At 27.7% G+C, this 23896-nt stretch overlaps 2 protein-coding genes across 4 annotated transcripts; one reads left to right on the forward strand and one right to left on the reverse strand.

Moving 5' to 3' along the window:
- Nucleotides 1-3870: 3870 nt before the first annotated feature.
- On the reverse strand, nt 3871-4875 carry LOC110648061 (protein S40-4). The gene has a single exon (XM_021802161.2). It carries the CDS (start codon nt 4664-4666, stop codon nt 4127-4129), a length of 540 nt encoding a protein of 179 aa, XP_021657853.2. The 5' UTR covers nt 4667-4875; the 3' UTR covers nt 3871-4126.
- Nucleotides 4876-12292: 7417 nt separating this feature from the next.
- On the forward strand, nt 12293-14249 carry LOC110653252 (60S ribosomal protein L12). Of its 3 annotated transcripts, none has more exons than XM_058148251.1 (2): nt 12293-12890; nt 13931-14249. In XM_058148251.1, exon 1 carries the CDS (start codon nt 12305-12307, stop codon nt 12872-12874), a length of 570 nt encoding a protein of 189 aa, XP_058004234.1. In that variant the 5' UTR covers nt 12293-12304; the 3' UTR covers nt 12875-12890; nt 13931-14249. The 3 variants fall into 3 exon arrangements, with proteins under 3 accessions (XP_058004234.1, XP_058004233.1, XP_058004232.1); XM_058148250.1 differs by having other exon boundaries at nt 13960-14249; XM_058148249.1 differs by lacking the exon at nt 13931-14249 and adding an exon at nt 13386-13636.
- Nucleotides 14250-23896: the final 9647 nt, after the last annotated feature.

The raw sequence follows: 23896 nt of genomic DNA on the forward strand, positions 1-23896 counted from the left end.
ACTCGTCGAAATTTTGTTTAATTTAATTTAAATTACACTAAATTAAGGAAGTGTTTGACTTAACTTATAAAAATTAGTTTATAAGTAGGCAAGTACTTTAGCACTTATAAATTAATTTAAATTTATAACTATTTAAAATTTTAAGCAGTTATTTATTTAGTTAAAGTGCTTATAACTTATTGATAAATAATTAATATATTTAATAAAAACTAACATATAAATATATTTATTATTAAAATAATTAAATAAATTTTTTAGTGAAATTTTAAAAATTAAATTAGTATAATGTAATAAAATATTGATTAAACTAATTTATAAGTATAAAAAATAAAAAGTTGATCCTTTTTTTTTTTTTACCTTACAAACTCAATTTATAATCTTGAAACTTAAAATTATCATAAACAAATAGATCAACTTATTTTACAATTTTATAAATTAATTTGACTAACTTATAATACAAGGTAAACACCCTTTGATTTGGATAAATTTCAATTTTAAGAGTTATAATAGAATTATCTATGAATTTAAAAATATAATATAAAATTCATAAATTTTAAAATTTTACACAATAAAATTCTTTTAATTTGTAATAGTCAATTTATGTAATACAGAATAACAGTGATATGAACAATTTTCTCTCATCCATATAATAATAGTAAAATCAGTTATATTTTTCTTTATAGGTTAACTATAAAAAAAGATTTTAGTCGTATAAGATAATAAAATATTATATGTATAACAGTTAATTAGAGAGATCTTACTGTTAGTTATAAAATAATAGCAATCGTTCACATTATCGTCAGAATTATTTACATTAGCATGTTATTTATAAATTAATTATTATAAGTTAAAAAGATTTTATTATATAAAATTTTAAAATGTAAAAAAATTTATATTATATTTTTAAATTTAAAAATTATTATATTATAATTTTTAAAATTTAAGCGCTACTATTAAAATTTCCGGACTGTGACTGGTCTGATTAGCTCAAACTTTTTTTTTTTTTAATTTCAACTTGTAACTCAATATGTCACGACTTCCTATTCAATTATTATTATTATTATTATTATTATTATCATAACACCTCAGCTTTGTAATGGATCCACGTCAATAATAATAATTAATTAAAAATGTGGATAATATTAATGGTGATTGCAGAATTATTTCAACTTTTAACCCAATATCTCACGACTTCCTATTCAATTACTATTATTATTATTATTATTATTATTATCATAACACCTCAGCTTTGTAATGGATCCACGTCAATAATAATAATAATAATAATTAATTAAAAATGTGGATAATATTAATGGTGATCGCAGAATTAACGCTGGCTGCGCTGATGCCAGCCTTTGTTATTGTCCCACGAATGGATTTCACGTGGACCTTGGCTTGCAATTTCATCTCGCCATATATTTTTTAGTTTGCCAACTGGACAGAAAATATTAATTTTTTTATTAATTCATAAATATATTTAAATATTAACCTCAAAATTAATTTTATTCACCTCAAATGGTTTTTTTTTTATTTTTTTTTAAATCTGTGATTAATTCATGATTTTATAATTTTAGAAATTATTTTAATATTATAAAATTAAAATTAATAAATCTTATAGTAATAAAATTATTTAAATAGAACGATTATCCGAAATCTAAAGTGCAAGATCCAATGTCCTATTTTCAGATTATTTTATATTTTGGGATACAAATAAATAAAGGGGTAACTCATTAATGGCGATGGCACCTAACCTATAAATCTATCATAGATATGAGCTTATCCCATTATCAAGATTAGCATTGTACCAGATGTTCCCCCTATCATAATGCTTCCATTATCACTAGCATATCTAATTGGTTTTTGGGTCCATTTTTTTTTTTTTTATCTTATTCCTCCTTTAATCATACATCAGATATCCAAAAGTGTATTGGGACATGGAAGCAATCCAAATTATGCCATCAAATATCTTTTAATCTACTGGATTAATCTTACCAAAGGGAATAATTAATTGGATAGAAGTGAAACAACAAAGTGCGAGCTCTGTTTCGCTGTTAAGTAAGAGTTTCTCTTTTTCATTATCTACAGAACTAGAGGAGCACGTGAGTGGTCGTTCTTTACCCTCAAGGGCAGAGGACGACATCCCTTCCTCGCCGAATGAAGGTCCCTCTTCTTCCTTCGATTAGGATGTATATAAATTTTATTTGGCTATTAGTTTTTTGTTTCAGATATGTGTTTTTTCTGTCGATTTTTTTATAGATCTAGTCTGTGCAAACTTGTTTGGTGGATCCTGTGCTTCAGTGAGAGGGCCCTTGCCGATTTCCTAGATCCTTTCTGTTTGTATCCAGTTACGTTTATGTTTCGATAAGAATGTTGGTTGTTATTCTCTAGGTTGCGGTCCTACAGTGCAACTGTTGAGCTATTGTGCTTTTTGGAGTCCTTGTGCATGGTGGAGCGTAGTCTCCTCAGTATTCAAGCTTTCAATGGGAGTGTGCAAAATCCTTTAGGCTGTGAGGCTCGGCACCTCTGGGGTTGCAAAGTTGGTGTCTTCGCCGCCTGACCTTCATGGCTCTCTTGCCATTCGGAGCTCTGTTGGGCGACCCTACTCACCTCTCTCCTTCGGTTTGACAATGCTTCATCTTTAATAGTCCTCAGTGGTATGCTTTGAGGATGCAGTTTGGCTCTGTGTTGTTTGCAGTGTTGAGTTGAAGTTGAGCCCGCTTTCTCTTTCTATTGTTCGTGGTTGTTGATGAGTGGCTACTGCATAACTCTCCTCCTTCGACGGCAATGATTAGGCCTAGGATTTGGGCTTGTATTGAGTTATTTGTTGAGCTTATCTCTGTGAGGGCTTTATTTAGTGGGACTAGTGTCTGGCATAGGCTAGGGTTTTCTGTACTCAATTTGTCAGGTTAATGAATTTCTATTTTTGATAAAAAAAAAAGAGAATAATTAGTTCAACACATCGTTTTGATCACCATAAACTCATTAACTAACTTATAATGGTTAAAACGATGCGTTACACTTATTGTTCTCTTTAACAAGATTATCAAGAGTAAAGAAGCTTAGAAGTTAATATTCTATTAATTTATTAAAGATGATCTAGTAAGTTGATTATAACAGATTTAGTCTTCCTCATGTATATAAACCAATTTTTGTTAAGCAATGAATATATTTTCATTTTCCACAATTTTAATTGCTTTTTTCTTACATCCGCGTATCCTATACTACTTGTATTGATATAATTTTGATCAATGAAATCCCACTTTTTTTTTTAAGTTAATTTCTTTTAAGTTTAATTTCACAGTGTATACATTCAAATTGTCAAAATCAACCTATATACGAACACCCTAATTATTATAACTAGATGTATTATTTTTCCAGGAAAATTTCAAGAATATGAAAATTTACAATTTTGACATGCAATGATTTATGCATTATTATTATTATTATTATTTTCAAAGGGGTCGTTATCCATGAATGTAGCCTGAACTTTTCTTAATTCTTACCAACCTCACCCACATCAAACCCCAACTCCACCAATTATTGAACCTTCCTTCCACCACCCTCCTTCTTCGTAATCTTTTTTTCCCCAGAATGATCCCATCTCTCTCGCCATCCATTTCAACTTTCAAATTTGGAAAACTAAATCAGATTTTCCCTTTTTTGCTTTTATGTTCTGGCAATTATTAAATAAAAGATCCATCCTGAAACAGGGCTGCTTCAACAAGCTATAGAGGACCCAATCTTGCCAACTTATGAGCCACCACATTACACAATATGAATCACAAAAGCTTGAAGCTTTACATCAGCCGGAAGAAAGATTTCAGAAGCATCTGAGATGATTTGTACAGGGAATCAACATATATATAAATATAATGAAAAATCTCTGCAATTTTATTGCCAAAGTGAAATTTTCTCAGCCATTTCTGATACAATCTCGAAGAAGTTAGCATATCACAAGCATAAAACTCATACTATTCAGCATCATACCACCATACCCATCAAAATTTAAAGTAAAAATTTGAAAAAAAAACATCTATCACATACTCTAGAAAACCTGTAGTGATGAATTCCTGTATATAAATCCTCGAAAAAGACCTTCATTTCTTGATTTTTTTTTTTTTGCTTTTTAATCTTGAAACCCTGTTTTCTCCCAAATTGCATTTCTTACCCTACTCAGATCCCTCCCTTTCAATGTCCTCCCTACTCCTTCATGCACCGAGAACGATGCGATCCTCGTCCTCGCCAACTGTCTGGCCAAAAACTCGTGCGGTGGAACTCTCGCTCCTCCATCGAAATAATCCTCGCCGTCCACATCATCATCGTCATCGTCGTCGACCTCTCTCCTTCGATTCTCCCTGTATTCGTCTTTCAATATCTTCGACCAATCCGGTATGTTAACCGGAAGTGACGACGGAGTCCCGACGGCTCTATTTCCAGGGTCTGTGAGTCTGGCCGCTGCTGTTGCTGTGGACTTTTTGTTAAGTCTCGAACTCTGTACAGCTTTCCGAAACTCGGGCGAGTTGGAGCGAGTTGCTACTGAGTTGTTGTAAACGTCAGACTCATCGAGCTCGAATGCAGAGTCGGGCGTGAGCGGCGCGTGAGGGGTCTGGTCACTGGACAAAAATCGGTAGCTTTGTCTAGCAAAGTAGCTCTTACTAGTAGCCATTGAAGACAAATAGATTCTACGGTTGGGTTCCTCTTCTTTGGGTCTCTCTATGGGGATTCGCCTTGGTCTGGTTCTCGTCTCTGGTGGTTTCACCGGTGGGGAAGGGAGGAGAGGATATTGATTTGCTTTTATAAAGGTTTACAGGTTAGATATATATAATGGATAAGGCTGAGTGGGTTTCTCTCTTAAATAAATTTTTCTCTGTCACTTCATCTGCTGAAATTACCATAACACCCTGTTTAACTTTCCTCGAATTGCCACGTTAGATATTTATGCTATATAAGCGATACATTACCGTCTAATAATTTAGATCATATCTGTTAAAAAAAATATAAATATTAATTTAATAAAAAATAAAATTACAATTTCTTATATATTAAAAAATTAAATCATATAGTATTTTTATATTTTGTAAAAATAATTTAGTAAAAACTAAATTATTTAATATGGGTGAGGATATATTAAAAAATTAAATAAAATTTATTATTTTAATTATTTTTATAAATTATATAAAAATAAAAATAGGCTTATCTTTTATGACAGAATCCGAGTATATATTAACGCAAAACTAGGCGCTACTAGTGGACAAAAGAAGGGCAGTTTGGGAATACCAAATTTGTCCCTTACGATAACAAATATTGTACTGCTAGTTACGAATTTGTCGCGACGCGTACTGAGACAGAAGGAGAGGGAAAGCTCATTTGACCTGGTTCTAGAAAAGAGGACAAAACTGGTTCAGGTTACATGTTCTAGGATCTCGAGACGTGTATAATCTTGTGAATGCTAGACACGTGGCGAAGTCTGATCATGCATACGTGTGGGGGCGTGAATGGCACGTGATGTGGGGTCACCACTAAGTCTAGCTCGTCCTTCTCGCCAGCTGGACCCAATGCTACATTCCAAAAATCTCCCCAATTTATCGTCTCACCCTCCCAAAATAGCGTTTTAATTTCTGATTTTTTTTTTAAAAAAAAAAAGAAGAAAAACAACTGCGTGGTGGAGTGTATGAGTTCAGTTGAACGTTAAAGGTAACATCACGCTTTACTTGTGGAAGGGAAATTTATTCTTGGAAAATTTACCATTTGATCCTTAAATTTTATTATATATTACACTTAATTTTTAAAATTTTAAAATATTAATTATTTAATTTATAAATTTTTCATTATATTATATTTTAATTCTTAAATCTTAAGAAATTAATTATTTAATATCTAAATTTTATATTATATTACACTTTAATTTATGTAATTTTAATATATTAATGAATAAAATTATTATAAATATTAAAATTACAAGAATTAAATTTTTTCTATATATTAAGATTAAAGTGATTAAATAATCTATTTCTCATAGTCTAGATATAATATAGTGTAAAATTTAGAGATTAAAATATAATATAAAATAAAATTTAAGGATTAAATTATAAATTTACTGTTACTCTTTTGAAAATTTCAAGATATGATTAAAGTGATTCACAAAGGGGAAAAAAAAGAAAATAAATTCGAATAATGAGTTGATGATTCCAATCCATGAAAAGAAGAAAGTTGATGATTCTAAAATTCGAAGGATAATGTGGGTTTTTGCTGTGTACCATTGGAATGTTAATTGGATGGCTGCTATAGTTTTGAATTGCCAATCTTCAATACAACATCTTCATAATATCTTCCATTATATTCTTGTTCTCCATAAGCAAAAGTGTTTATATATATATATATATATATATATATATATATATATATATATATATATAATTATATAATTATATGTTTTTAATTATATAATCTTTAATTATAATTTACGTTTATAATTTAAAATTAAATATATTTTATAATATAATAACATAAATATATTATATAATATAGCTTTTAATTATTTATTAATTATATAATATTTAAATATAAGATACATGTATAATTAATGATTAAGCATATTTTATAATAAAATATTACACTTAAAATTAAAAATTATAAAGTGATTTAATATACTTATAACTAAAGCCTGAAATGGGCATATCAGAATCAAAATACAAAATTGTATATTAAATTATATATAGTTTATAATTATAATATATATTATAATCATAATTGTATATAAATATATCTAAAAAAAATTAAAATTGTTTTACTTTTGGTATGTTTTTTGTGATAAAAAAAATATAACATTTAATGTATTTTTGTGATGGATCTCGTAATTAATGTTTGTTTGAAACAAGTGATATAAATCATTTTTCATGTTGATTTTTTATTTTTATTAGTTATTTTTAAATATTTTTATTTTTATTCTTATTTATAATATTTACTCAAATAATACTAATATGATTGATATTGTATAAATATAAACCGCAGAGAATAGATATTAAAATTTTTATAATGATTTTATAAGATTTAGCATTTATTTATTTATTATTTTAAAAAATATGCAACTCACTGTTTAGTAAGTGGTGAATTGAAGTTATCAATATTTAAAAGATTTAAGAGTTGAAAATAATTAATGATATCTCCATAATAAACTTATCTCATATAAGAATGGTAATAAAGTTGAGTTTTTGTGAATATTTAATTTTACTGAATTTTAATAGTATAGATTTTGATAATTTATAATCGGATTTTAGTTTAAAATTTAATATCTATGATGAATTTGAGTCATATTTAAATTTTACATATTAAGTATTTATTATCCGAATCTGTTTATATAAATATTTAATTAAATATAAAATATATATTTTATAATAATATTTATAAATTTGTATATAATTTATTATATATAAAATAAAATTAAAATAATTTATGGATTTGTTAAATTTTTAAAATATAAATTATTAATAAAATAATTTTTATGTAGATTTTTAATAAAAAATATAAAATTAAATGAATTTAAATATTTTTCAAATAATAATAATTGAGTTTTAGATGAGTTTGGATAGCTGAGAATAAATTTCAGCTGAGTTTAAAATGAGTTCAGATTTTGAGAATATTAATCGGGTTTAGGTTCGAATATATTAATTTTCACATATATCCTACTCATTGCCTCATATAAAAATAAATTATATAATTATTAAATTAAATATTTATATCAAAATTTTTATAAATTAATTAAAATTATATAAAATAAGTGTATGGATTTATGTATAAATATTTTATTTAATGCTATTTTCACACATAATTTAATAATAATAATAATAATAATAATAATAATATGAAAAGAAAATTAGGTATTTAAGATATTCTCATGCACTTACTTTTCCACGAAGAATATTAAATAACAATATCAACAGTTTGTTTATCATTATTACTAAAATAATTTTAAAAATTATATCTTTAAATATATTAATAAAAAATATCAAAGTGATTTAAAATTAAACTTAATATATTTTAATCTTAAAGCAACCAAACAACTTTTGGATTTATCTAAAAGCACTAACTCTGGCGAATCCAATGCTTGTGGCGGTGATATTTAATAAAATTAGATGCTCCAAAGCACCTTCAATTTGTAGCATTTGTGCATACATCTAATATAAATTGAATCTCATATAAAAATAAATTTAATAATTATTAAATTAAATATTTATATTAAAATATAAATAAAATTAATTAAAATAAATATAATAATTATATATATTTATATATAAATAATTAATTTAATAATTAGTCATTATTAAATTTATTCACATATAAATTCGAGTTTACAACACTCATACTCTCAATAAATTATGAAAAATAAATTCACTATACTAATAATTTAAAGTATTAATTAGTGTTTCAATATTTTTTTTATCAAAATATGATTTTGCGTGTCAACGACTTATTATGAATTCAAAATATATAATATATAATGAAATTTAATTATTAAATATATAAATATTATATATTTATATTTTAAATTTATAATAAATTAAATTTAAGAAAAAAAATTAAAGAGTTGATATTGATGATGGGACTTTAATGTGAATCATTAATACGTAATTTGATTCTAATAGATTAATTAAAATTATCCGTGGCTAAATGATGGAGATTTTTTAATAATCGCCGCAACTCGATGGATACTTCTGTTCTGTGATAAAGTCATTGGCTTAATTCTTTTAAGTTAGTGGACCATATGGGTTAATGGATGCAAAAAAGAATCTTAACCCCACACAAGCGAAGAATTGGGTGAGTGGGTCCACTTGAAAACACACAACTCACATCATTTCACTAGGCAGATTATCCCATGAAATTTATTAATAAAAAATTTTACGACATCTTAAATATTTAAAATGTCTCATAATATATTTTAATTTTTATAAATTAAAATTAAAATATTTTTAAAATTTTTAAATAAAAAAATAAAAAATTTAACTACACTGATATGATCGATGATCTATTATTTATGATTCAAAAAGTATTTAATATCACTTTTATATCAGTTGAGATATGTAATAAGATGTTTATAGGAGTTGAGATATGTTATACGACGTTTATAGGGATTGAGATTTTTTCAGTAAAATTTATGAGTGAACTTATTTATTCAGCATATTTTAAAATATCGTTTCAAGATGACTTTTTTTTTAATTTAATTGTAGATATCAAATTATTTTAAAACATTTGTTAAATAAATATTTTTAATTAAATTGAAAAAAATATAAATTTAAAGTCTATCAATAACAACAAATCTTAGTATACATATAATCACCATAAGAACACTTGCCGATAGCCACCTAAAAAAAATTTATAAAGTAGAAGAAAATAAAGATAAAAAAAGTAAAAATAGAAGAACTTTTAATTTTATTAGTAATATATATAAAAATTAAGCTCAAGTCTTGTAGTCATCTAACTCGTGATGATTGTATTAATAACAATGACTAAATGATTAAAACGAAAAACTCAAATATTTATATGTTTTTTCAATTTTAATAAAATTTTTTAATTTTATTAATTTAATGAAAACTTACACATTAGTTTTAATTTTGGCAATTAACTTAATTAAATTATTTAATTAATAAACATTATTCAAATATATGCCAATATTAATAATATTAATCAATTATTTTTTTAACATTTTAGCAATTATTCTCGAATAAATCAAACAAAAATATTATGTATTGAATTAAATACTAATTATTTTCAAAATTGTAATAAATTTATTTTAGTTATATTGTTTATTAATATTTTATGTTTAAACATTTGATTTTTTTTATTTGTTATATCTTAAATTCGAGATAAAATAATGAGAAATATATGAATTAAAAGTATAATGCAAGAGAGAGAAAAATAAAATTAAGATAACATTATTATATATATTATTCAATATTATATTTTTTATCAGTATAAAATTTATTAAAATTAATGAAAAAATTTTAATTATTCAATAAATTAATAAAGTTAAATTGATAACATATCTTATTTATTACAATTTAAATCTGTAAGCTAATCAAATTATAAAAAAATTATATCTTTTCCAACTTTTAAAATTGTTGATTTATTTTTTATTAAATCGAATGAATAAATTTAATATAATATATAAAAATTAATTCATGATATATTATCTATTAATTTCAATGTGTATGATATTCCTTACTTATATAAAAAAAATGAATTTAATGTGTTACATAAAAATTGACTCTTGATGTCATTTTATTAAAATGAGAAAAACATTAAACATGATAATTTCACTTACTTTTAAAATAGTTCACTTTCTAAGCTTAATTTTAGAGAAATAAACGAGCTAGATTTTTCTTGCTTAAACTCGATCTATTATAAATTCAAGATAGATGTCGTATGATGGAATCCACCTATTAAATACATGAGTCTCAAACATTTGTATATTGAATCCATGATAAATTGAATTTAGGTAAAAAATTCTTCTCGATACTTATTTGTCAAAGATATAACACACGCAAACACGAGTTAATGATAAAATCCCGAAAGACTAATCCACTGATAAATGAGTCTGTCTCGGTTTTTTCATCATGAACTCACATACAACGACTCTCGCTCAACTTTTTACCTTTTTAATCAGAGATAAAACACATAAATTAGTGACAAAAATGAAATTCATATTTAATTCTTCCTACAGTTGGGATTGATATTTCCCTTTCAAAAGAGTGATGATAAAAGGGATGATGTGCAATATGTAGGTCCATTGCCATGCTTACATAATGACATTTCTAATGGCTAATATTCAAAGAAAATGACATGAATGGGGTCATAAAGATATGGGAGCTATAAAACCCTAACACAACTTTCACTTGCAAAGTTAAAGAAAGTGATGAAAATGTCCACTACTAGTAATAGAAGATTAAGGGTTTTGTGTTGTTTCCTTTTCAATACATAAATTTTGTTGAGAGATGTGGGTCATAACTTACATCACCCTTCTATAATTCCTAACAAGTTTGAAATTCATATCAGGGTAAATTACAAGTAATTGATTATGACACTTTTGAATGCTGCCTTTTGTTTCTGTGTGTTATTTTGATTGATAATATATTAAAAGGACAATAATTGATATATATGATTTTTGTAGAAGACAATTCAATGAGAAACTTATCTGATTATTAAATACTTGGTTCAACGTTATTTTTAACTTTTATTTTTAAGTAATTCAGTAGTTAAAAGCATATCACTCACCTGATAGATTCAGATTCGAATCCTCACTTTTTTAATATTTTGTCGACTTTTTATATTAAAATAAACAATAAAAATTATAATATTTGTCAATTATTATTTTTAACAAAACTTTATATTTTTATCAATTTAATTAATTATAAACTTTTCATATTATTTTCAATGTTAGCAATATATTTAATTAAAAATAATTAAACTCATCAATTGACAAATTATTTAAATCTTTTCATTTCTATATTGTCAGTTTTAGCTAATGTATATAATTTTATTAATTTATTCAATAATTTCAATATTTTCATTAATTTTAACAAACTTTCTATTGATAAGAAAATAAAATATATAAAATAACATATCTAATATTGTTATCTTAATTTTAATTTTTTTCTTTTCTTTTTTTATTATACTTTTAATTCACTGCTGTCTCATTATTTTATCTTAAATTTAAGACCTAACAAATGAAAAAAATTTTATATTTAAACATAAAATATAAATAAATAATATAACCAAAATAAACCCAATTATAACTTTTAAAATAATAAATATTTAATTCAGTAAAATAATATTTTTATTTGATTTATTTAAAAATAATTACTGAAATGATTAAAAAAATAAAATAATTGATTAATATTAATAATATTAACAAATATTTAAATTATTCTTGTTAATTAAATCATTAAATTAAAATAAAAAATTATTTAATTAAATAAATTACTAAACTGAATTGGATTGTTTTGCAATATAATTTTTGGTTTAGCATTTTTAAAAATTAATAATTAGTGATTAAAAATTACAATTACATTGTTAAAATGTCTCACCATGCCGAAGTCCTTGCACAAGCCCATATGAACATATCTTGGGCCGCCTGCTCTCGTATGGACCTCTAATACGAACCAAAGTGCTAAAATGAGACCAAGTTTAGTACATAGAAAGACATATTTACCCTTCATACCCACTGCTTAGAGGAAATTGCACAAGGTCAAATACGTCATGTCACTCTCTGACCCCGTCCCGCAAAACCCTAAAAGCTGGGGAGTGTGATATGTGTATTTGTTTTCTTCCTTCTGTGTTTTCTGGAAACATTAGTGTTGTCTTTCTCGGAGCACCCAAAATGCCGCCTAAATTTGACCCTTCTCAGGTCGTCGATGTCTTTGTCCGGGTCACCGGTGGCGAAGTCGGTGCGGCCAGCTCCCTGGCTCCGAAAATTGGGCCGCTCGGTCTCTCCCCTAAAAAGATTGGTGAAGACATCGCTAAGGAGACCGCCAAGGACTGGAAGGGCCTTCGCGTCACCGTCAAACTCACGGTGCAGAATCGCCAGGCCAAGGTGACTGTTGTTCCATCGGCGGCGGCTTTGGTCATCAAAGCACTTAAGGAGCCAGAGAGAGACAGGAAGAAGACTAAGAATATCAAGCACAGCGGGAACATCTCGCTCGATGATGTAATTGAGATCGCGAAGGTTATGAGGCCAAGATCGATGGCGAAGGATCTGAGTGGAACTGTGAAGGAGATTTTGGGAACTTGCGTCTCGGTTGGGTGTACGGTCGATGGCAAGAATCCTAAGGATTTGCAGCAAGAGATTACTGATGGTGAAGTTGAGGTGCCGCTTGACTGAGAGATCACTTGTCACAGTGAGCTATTTCCTTTTTCTTTCCAAACACCATCCCCCCCCCACCAAAAAAAAAAAAAAAATCTAATTTGTGTTTTTGGAAATTTAAGGATGTTTCTTAGATTGTTTACTAGTTTGAGGTAATTAGATGATGATTTGGAGGATTTTTTTAGCCAGATATAGTGTCTTTGATGCTTGTTAATGGCTTTTCAGTGCTGTTGAATTTATGTTTTATGCTTGAATTATATGCGATAATACTGAACGAATAAATTTAGCTATTGATATATTTATGTTATACAAAGGGCAGCATTGTTAAAAGAACAGTGGAAAACAAATGTTGATTAATTTTTTTCTGGTAGTTGTTAATGAACATGATAATATAAATATATAATATGGATGCCTGAAAGTAAATTTCTTTTATTGTCTTTTATTTGTAATGTTATTAAGATTTGTAGCTGAAGTGATGGAAAACAAGGATCATTTGAAGTTAATATCTGGATCATTTCATTGCCTGCAGTTAAGGAAACTGTTGACTGATTTCTCGAGCGTGTGAAGTTTAATTTGCACCAACATATTTTTTAAAGGATGCCAACCTTTTGTACATTAAAGATCCTGCTCAATTGTGCATTGCGTAAAACTTCATTATTAGGTCCAAATGCTTTGTGTGTAAGCCCATTTTCAGGCATTTCCTACAAATCCTTATGGTTCTTGTTTTATTCAAGTTGTTTGATCGGTCTAACAACTAATCAAAATGTTTGAATTTGTGAATGCAAGTCCTCTCTCTCTCCCTCCTCCCCCCCTTCTCTCTCTCTCTCTCTCTCTCTCTCTCACACACACACACACACCCACCCCTTCCCCCACCCCCCTCTTGTGCGATATTTTGCCAATGTAGTCTTTAGGAATCTCATTGTTTAAGTTGCACCTATTAGCAAGAGTAGAACCCATGAAAAAATCCTACATGTTATTGTTGTTTTCTAATCTCTATCATTTATGGAATGTATATCTGATTTATTTAAGTTTGGGCATAAGCTATCTTACTGTTAACTTTTTACTTTCACAAAGAATAAACATTGAAAACCTTGGTTGTTCAGAATTAATTTATGTTGCTGGTGCACTGCACTGAGGGCTGCTGCCATAGATGTGTCAATTGTAAAGAGATTTTTCAACCTCTGAAATGTGCGCATTGTTTATTTCTTCCCTTGTGCATATGGAGATGATGCTGAATGTAATGTTGCTCGTTTATGAGGATTGTGGTGTTGCCTTGTTGGATTGTTTTCTTTTGAACTGAGGGTAAACATTTTTAAAATTTCCTGGATTCAGTTACTTTCTGTATGCCATTTCTTGGTTTTATGTTGCATCTCTTCCTTTCTGTTTTGATGTAGATTGTGCTGTTTTGATTTTGAACTATTTTTCTCTTATTTAAGATGGATGATATTCGTTGAAACTATAAATGAGGAGTTGAAGTTAAAATGTACAATGCCACTCCTAAATAGGGCATTTTTGAAAAAAAAAAAAAAAATCAATGGAGCCTTAATGGTTTAGATATCATCTTGTGGTTGTGGGCTAGGCAGTGGAAGATAATATTTTTTTCAAAGACTTTACATCTTTATAGTGACCAATCAAGTTATTCTTGATTTTGTAAATTTTGTAGGACAATTTACTTGTAATTTATAGGAGTAAAGTCTCATATTATATGGTGAGACAATCCATTCAAGGTGTTATTTAGGAGGGCTAATTCATTTAACTTCGATTACTTATTTGATTCATCAATTACAATACCTTAAAAAATGGGGAAAAATTATTGTTCAGAACACGTCCTCGTGAAACGTTGCCACGAAATGAGAAGCAGGCTTCTTCCTTTGACGCATGATTTATTATTTATATTATTATTATTAAAAAAGGTGTACTTTTTAGTGTTTTTAAGAATATAATAAAAATAAATTGTTATTTTAATTAATATTATTATTTTTTATATTATTATTATCTAAAAATGTTAAAAAATTATTTATTGATTTTTTTTATAATATTGGTTTAGAGTTTTTTTAAGTAACATTCATCCACAATTGTTAATATATTAAATATATAAATTTAATTTATAAATAACAAATTTTTTTTTTTTACTTTTAATTTTTATGAAATTTTTATAATATATTTAATTTATTTTTTTTATTAATTTTAAAATATTTTAAAACAATATATATATACATTATCTTTATACACTAAACTTTTTAATATAAGAACAGTGCTAAGCTATTTTTAGATGGATTAATCATTTATTTTTCTTAATTGATATTACTTGTCATCTTCATTCATAGTTAGATTTAAAATTAAATATTTTTTATTATTAAATTATATTTTATTTAATATATTATAATAAGTGATTAATAAATATTATATTATTAAAATTATATAGGCATAACTAACATGTAATACAGTGAATGAATATAATTTTATTTTAATTAAATTGATTAAATATATTAATAATTATTGATAAATAATAATTTTATTTATAATATATAAGTATAATATTTATATTATTTTAAATTAAAATTAATATATTTTTTATATAAATGTTTTTATTAAATATATTAAAATAATAAATTAAAAAAAAAAAATTCCGCGGCATTGAACGATTTTTAAGCTTGTGTTACAGTGTTACCCAAACTCTGCTGCAGAAAGGAGGGTCGAAGATGGGGTTGACCACAGTTTCGGGCCAGAACCAAGGGGGTTCACATTGAATAGATTTGATCAATTTTAGTTTTACTTTAAAATTAAATTAATCGATTTTATTTTTTTTTTTCAAACAGATTTTAGTTTAATTTAACAGTTCACGGGTCCGATTCCAGAACGCGTTTTCCTCTACTTAATGTATCTAGTCTACATTAACCACTAGATTCACCAAATTCAAGTATTTTAAATTTATCCATAATCCTTAATATATTGTCATTATTTTTTTAACAAAGAAAATCTTGTCATCTTGAGTAGCACATGTATACAAATACAACCTGAATTTGTAAAAATTATAATAATTAAATATAATTTATATAAGGTAAATATTTTTATAGAAAATATTTTTTAAAAATATATATATTTTTTTAATTTTAAATTAATGATATGTATTTATATCATATATATATATATATATATAAATATTTTCATATTTTAATAAAATTATTAAAATTTATAAAACGAAAAATCACTTTTTCTATATATATATTTTTTATTAGAAAATATTTTTTATTTACTTATTTTTTTGAATGCTCTAAAGGTAAGAAAATATGGAAAATATTTTTTAAGTGGAACCATTTTGAACTTTTTTTTTAGCAAATTATTAATAATATATTTAATTTGTATTTAATTATTATAATATTTGTGAGTTTAGATATTTAATATAGTACGATTTTAATTCAATTGTTTAATAAATTAATCTTAAATAATATATGGGTGTAAGCATGATTCAACAAAAGATTTTTTTTTTCCTCTTAGCAAAACAACATATCATTAATTTTGTGAAAATAAAATCATTAATTAGTAATCTTAGTGTCGGCTAAAAAATATAAATAATGATTTGATTAAAGAGACTCGACATGGGATTGTTTTTACACTTGTCTAAGAGACAACCATTAAATCACCAGATGATTGATCTTTCACTATCACCTAAAAAATATGAGGACATGAATTGATAGTAACATAGGTTTACAATTCTGAAATGATCATTAATTTCTAATCACCTAAACACCCATTTGATTATTAGATTTTCTTATTTAAATCTGATTCATTTTGAATATAAAATATAAATATATGAGACTCACTTATTTAATAAGCAAATTTTATCATACATTTTATGTATTAGATTTACGGTGAATCTAATCATTGTACTAAATAAGTTAAGATATTAACCTAGGATTCCCATAAAGAAAGGGACAAGAATTAATGATTCAATAACTATACTAAGTAGGTACGCTTAGATATTTTTGGGTATCTCCTAAGTTAGCGGAATGAATGAATGAATATATGAAGGTATGACTGCGAGATGTTTTTCATCCACTCATTGTACCGATAGCCACTGCTTCTCCATAAATATCTCTTTGCTTTTACTATTTTGAGCACTAATTTCACCCATCTGGCTCTCTCTATATATACAGTTTGGATTCGAGTCTTCACAATCCAACAAGCTTTTCTCTTGTATATTATTGTTAGAAAAACTGTAGGAATTGCCATTGGGAAGCTATATCAATTCACCCCTTCTCTCTCTTTCTATTTGAGATCAAAGAGAAAGAGAAAGAGAGACTTTGAAGAACAAGGTAAAGTTCCAACTATTATATTTTTATATTTATAGTCTTTCTTGAAATGGCAAAACAGCTCATGAGACGACTTGCGGTGAAGCCTAAGCCTTGGATTGAGGTTGCACCATCACTTCTTGGCTTCCCATTAAGGCCTTCTAATTCTCCATCGTTGGAGACCATTAGAGAAGAGAAAGCTGAAGAACATGAAGATGAAAGCGATGGTAATCATCGTTGATTTTGCAATTTGATCAGTATGTTAGTTAGCAGCCAGGCATGCATTTTGGGCACTTGCTCTTGGTGGGATATATATATATATATATCATCTTAGAGACGACACTTTCTTGTAAATCTAATGTACCATTGTGTATATATTTATATGTAAATCAATTAATTAGCTAGGCTATAATGTGTATGACGTATCTTCCCTTAGCTAGCTATCATCCAAATGGCTGCAGAAATTGAGTTTGTATATAGCCTTGAAAAATGCATATTGTTAATGAGATCATTGCATTCTTAATTCTGGTTCTAGATAATTTACTTTTATTAAGTAAAGTTATCCCATATTTATATTATCCAGGTCAATTATGAGTTTAAATAAGTTTTTCTTTATTATTATTATTATTTTATAAACACTAAAAATTCACATAGTATAAAGATGGAAAGATTCAGAGGAAGAGAGAGAGAGAGACGGAAGATTACGAAATTTTGAGTGTAGTAGCAGAAGAAGAAGTGGTAGATGTGAAAATCCTGAATTTGTTCCTTGATATTACAATGAATTAGCATTGTCCTTTATGCAAACGACTTGTCGTTCGATGCCATACCAAGGCCTTCTTAGGCAAACTAGGAGGAATGAATACTCATTTCTAGTCAAGCGACAAGCCGTTTCTTGTTATATATATATATATTTTTAATATAAGAAATTTTTGTGTAAATACTAAATACAATATATCTTATCATTTATAAACTAAATCAATCGAATCATATCATATTATTTATATAAATATATAATTATATACACATAAAAATAATTAAACATTAAATTACATATTTCTTTGTAATTATATTATTATAAAATGATTTTATTAATTTAATTTATTAATAACGTATTTGTTTTTGTAAAAAAGAAAATAATTTTTTTTTATATTATATTGTTATAGTTGCTTCACAATACCAAATTTTTTTTAATGGAAATTATGAAAATCTTTCATTTATAATTAAAAAACACAAAATTTTGATAAAAAAATATATAATTAATTTTAAATACATAAAAATCAATATTACAAAACTATTAATATTAGTCTTGCATGGTTGGTAATATAACTAGCTCCTACTTAATATCAAATATAGGTTTCACATTATTTAAAACAATTCCAATTACAAGAAAATTTGTGTAAATGAACTAAAAACTGTTAGAAAAAAAAACAATAATAGGCTTCCATGGTGTAGTAATAAGAAAGAGAATTATACTCCCACTGTATTGCTATCAGGCAGCTTGATAGATTCTTTTAGGATAACGTTAAAATAAAATTTTATACAATAATTTTAAAATTTTTCTTAGAATGAATTAAATAATAATATTATTATTTGTAAGTGAAAATGAAGAGAAAATAAAAGAGAAAAAAAATTAATAGATGTCACAACCCAACCTATGGGCCGGACCAGCACTAAGACTTTGGCCAGCCTAAAGCCCCCGAGGCCCGTAGTAAGTGTAACTATCCCTTAACCCAACTCTAAGGCCTATTTGAACCCAATTTCAAGAATTCAACTGGACAGAGTCCGGCCATAAAGTGGACCTTTAAACAGGGAGTTTTTGACTCACCCGACCTGTAAACACAATATATAATCAATTGGGGAGCTCAGCTCACCCTCCACATACTCAAATGTCATAAAAATAAATGCGAGCTTAGCTCCCTCATCCAGTCCAACAAACATATATATAATAATAAGTTTACAGGTCCAACATGATAATTATATTACAAACCCAAATCAAATGAATATTTCTGACACATGCGAAAATTCTAAAAGTTAACAGAATTATACAAACATTAATAAACGACCTGCGAGGGAGAAAAGCAGGTTAACCTCAAAAATATCCTCCTGTGGCCTAGAAAAATATTGAACAGGAGTGAGCGTTTGACTCAGAGAGTTAAATATCAATTTTAACCATAATCTCTATAACTATCTAAAACTAATGCACCTTGTAGAGTGAAATGCAATATCGGTAATATTTTCACATCATAATAGCAAAAAGATAATTTGGAGCACTCACACACCCAGTAATATCAATCATAATATATGGGAGCTGATCTCCTATACGGCTCTCTTAAATCCAACCTGTGCCAGCGAAGAACTTAAGCCGAACTTTCCTTTAATAAACCAAATCGGGGTCCCAGCGAAGAACTCAAGCCGTGACTATCCCGAAAGACCGAGTCCCAGCGAAGATCTCAAGCCGTGTCTACCCGTCATATTCATAGCCAACACCATATCACACACATGCCAATGCACGCACACTGCTCCAAATCACCACAACAACATCCATGGCACTTTAACAGTTGTGAATGCAACATAAAACGTGCCTAGAGTTTAATTACATAGATATATATACATATAAGTGATGCATGGGCATGCTTGAACATATAATAATAGTGAAATTACAATTAAAATTAATATTTTACTCACAAACTTGACAGCAGTCACTGTGGCGGCTGGGCGGAGGAAGAAGGCTGTCCCGGCTCACCTGACAATTTTATTACAATTATTTAATAAATTTAACTCAATATAAACTAAGAAAAAGACCAAAGACGTCCTAAGTCGTGCCGAAAATCCGGCAGAGTCTCATCTATACCTAGGACCTACCCAACTTGCAAATGGGTTTAAAACACACTTCTGTATTCACAAACTATACACCCACAACTTAATCATATCACACAGCCCCTCTTGGGCCCATCCAAACAGTCATCAATCACAATATGTAAAATTACAGTTTAGTCCTTATAATTGACCTTTTTTGCAAAAACTACTCAAATAAACTCTAAAAATTCTAAAACTTTGCCCCGCAGGCCTTAGCAATATTACTAGGCTAATGCAAAAAGAATCATAATTTTCTGAGCTACCATGAATATTTTATGGATTTTTAATCCCATTTAAGCACTGAAAAATTACAAAAAAGTAAGGTTTGGGTTTATCTATGCTGATTCTGACTCAGAGACGCGCTCGGGACATTTGACAATGGTGGGGTAGCCAAAATCTCGATCTGATTCTAAGACTTTTTCGGTAACCGGTCTGTCTGGCTGGAAATTCACAGACCTAGACAACTGTCAAATTTCCGCTAATTGAAGATACCTACACGAAGCCCACAATACGGAGGTTAGTACATAAATTTTTATGGAATTTTCTAAGCTCATTTAATGCTCGGAAAAACACTACGAAGTTCCATGGGACCCACCAAAAAACGGTGTCGGAAAATTTCAAAATTTATATTGCCGCGAAGCTCTCGACGAGTGGAGATCTATGGTACTCTCGGTTTTTTCGTGGGGTTCACGGTTTGCAAGAAATCTAGCCCAAAAATCAAAATGGGCTAAAACTTCCCGGACAAAAATTGGACAAACCGCTCGATAGATTTTAGTGTTCTTGGTGTCTATAGAAAGCTCTCGAGGTGTAGATGTTGTTTGACACAAGACCCGGCCCAATCGGTGGCCGGATCGGCCAAGAAGACAAAGCATATCGCGCGCCCAGGGGTGGCATTCGCGCGCGTTTTCTGGCCGCCTGAAGCGTCAATCGGCAATGGAGAGGTGGTGGAGCGGCGCGCTGGCGAGATGGGTGGCTGGGGAGGCGGCGACGCAACCTGGGGGTGAGGGAGGAGAGAGAAAATGGGAAGGGAAGGAGGGGAAGTCGGGACGCGCGTGGGGAGAAAGAAAAAGGAAGAAGAAGCCGGTCCGATCCGATTTGATCGGTTCGATTCAGGATACAAAATTTTAAATTTTTACTCTGCCTTGGAAGCGAAAGCGAGGCCCAAAAATTTTGAAAAAAATTCTAGAAAACTCAAAAAAATTCTTAGACTCCAAATATATTTTTAGTTTTGTCACGTAGTCTTTAAATTAATTTTTAAAAATCATCAAAGTTTTTGTTTTCGAAAAAATCGAACCCGATTTCTAAAATTCGAAAAATTTCAAATAATTTCCTAAAATTCAAATAAAATAAAATATCAATATTTACTAAAAAATAATAAATTTAAAAATTAAGGGTGTTACAATAGATTTTTGTTTAAATTGTTATTTATAAAAGGGTTTGCACTTCTCGAACAGATACAATATTAAATAATTACATTTATTTACTTACACATTTTAAAATAAATACAACTATTCAATTTATACCTCTTAAAATAATTATATTTGTTCACTTTCTCTTAGAACAAATACAACTTTTTTTTATGAATAGAACAATTATATAATTTTTTTAAAATGAGACAAATTTTCCTTTCACTAATTATTTCTAATAAAAACTCCCATAAATTTCTAATTTTGTTTACAGAACATTATGAATTTAGACAGTGAATTATTTATTTATTTTTTGCTTAATGATAACCATTGGCAGCAAATCAACTGACTTTAAGTCTTTAACTGCAACAAATCAATATCATGCACCTCTACTAATTAACCGAGCAAAAATTTCCATAAAAAAAAGACTAAAACTTCCCTTCATTGTTAAAGTAGGCAAAGGTTCATATCTTATTATTGAAAAAATTTTATTTGAATATCACTCTTAATTAAAAAAAAAAAAATCATGTAAAGTACATAGTAGTATGGATTTTGGAGGACAGCACAGGATCAATGGTAGTTTCTGAAGTCTCCCTGAAACCATCAGAGACCAGACCTGCAAGAAATGCACCAGAAAATGGTTTCTGAAAAGTGTTTGCAGACCATCAGAAGCTGCAAAAGAGGATGCAAACTAGCTTATTGCATAGCTTGCTTGCCCTCCTATATATATCTATACACACACACACACACTAGGATCATTTTTCTCTATTGCTGAAACTGATTTGTAATTTACATTGAAATGTAATATAAATGATTAGTTTTAATTTTAATGGTATTTTAATAATTTTTAAAAATATTAAAAATTTTAATTTAGATTAGAAAATGAAGAAAAATCAAACCGGCCAACTTAGGTGTCGCTATTAGCCTTACAAAGCCAACTAAAAAAATAATCAAAAAATAAAAATTATTTCTTCCTTAAAGTTCAAACCCATTGGGGACTCAAAGTTTTGCGATACGTGGAGCAGGTTTTAGCCACAATCAATGTTCAAAGAAAGCAACCCCATGGATTTATGCAAACAAAGATAATAATAAAAAATGAGAATGAAATAAATTAAAGAGCATGAAAAGAAAAGGAACGTATGAAGACGAGGCCTGTTGTGGAAATTGGCATGGAAACAATAGGGACGTTCCAGTGGGTTCATCGCATCAGTCATCAGCACTCTCCACAAATATGGTGGTCGGCTCTTCTTTATCATTTTTGTTCACAGACATTTGAATTTAAAACTCAAATTAATTTTCAAATTAGGATAAAAATATTTATTTTAATTATCAGATTAAGATTATATGAATTTGGAAATAAATAAGAAATCACTCAATTCAAATATATTATTATTTTTATATGACTTGAATTTTAAATATTTCTTCGTATATTCAAACTGTAATTTAACTTGAGAGTTTCGTATTAGAACTTAATTGAGATAAAAAGTGAGGTCTGGAGGCATGAATAGTATTCTACTCTTTGCGAATAAAATTAGTGATATTTGAAAAAATTACTAGGGTTAAAAGTCCTAATTGATTGTATCTTACTCTTTCATCATAGTGAAATTTAACTTTTTTTCTTATCTTGTTCGTAAACGTAGATCTTACAGTCGAATTATGCAAATCTCTTTTTTCTTTTTTATATTATATGATTGTATAATTATGTTTATGTCTTAAATTTATGTGTCTATTTTATATATATATATATATATATATATATATATATATATATATATATATATATATATATATATATTCAAATAATAAATGTGATTTTGATGATATTCACATAATCAAAACAAAATTCCGTTTGTTTAATTTCCATCTCTCAGTTTCTTTTCTGCAAGCAAAGCAAAGTGTCAACAAAGAGGTCAATAATAATTATGTATAGAGAAATTCTCTATTGCAATTAAATCAATATTCTTGATTTTCTGGTGTGTGTATGTGACAATTAGAACAGCTTTTTAATTTATTCTTGATAAAATTGCCCCCCAATTGTGAGAAATTAGCTGGCACCCATTTAATCAACATTCTTCTCATTCAATAATTTCATAACCACTCCCCAAGGACTCAAAAAAAATTCAATGATTGATTTGTACAGCTCAGGGAATCAATACTTGCAATTTTCTCACATGCAGACCCTGTTTGGAAGCCAAGAAAATGCAACTATGGAAAATTAAAATAAAATTTTATAAAAGATTGCAATCTTATATATCTGGCTATGCTTCTAATCATAAATTAATAAATTATGATTTTGATAAGGCTATAACCATCATATATGCATAGCTTTTAGGCTTGTACAGATAATTTGTTCATCTGGCATGACCATCATCGATCATCAGCCCATCAAAATGACAACTTGTATGCTAATATTATAATATCAATAATAATTTTTGGAATCAAAATATAATATAATTTTCTTGGATAAAGCAGGATAATGTCTATTT

This window comes from Hevea brasiliensis, chromosome 6 (assembly GCF_030052815.1).
Source record: "Hevea brasiliensis isolate MT/VB/25A 57/8 chromosome 6, ASM3005281v1, whole genome shotgun sequence".
In the NCBI taxonomy this organism is placed as follows: Eukaryota; Viridiplantae; Streptophyta; class Magnoliopsida; order Malpighiales; family Euphorbiaceae; genus Hevea; species Hevea brasiliensis.

Bases quoted from the DNA above. Each gene is read 5' to 3' on its own strand.
- LOC110648061 (XM_021802161.2), bottom strand. From the start codon at position 4,666: ATGGCTACTAGTAAGAGCTACTTTGCTAGACAAAGCTACCGATTTTTG.
- LOC110653252 (XM_058148251.1), top strand. From the start codon at position 12,305: ATGTGTATTTGTTTTCTTCCTTCTGTGTTTTCTGGAAACATTAGTGTT.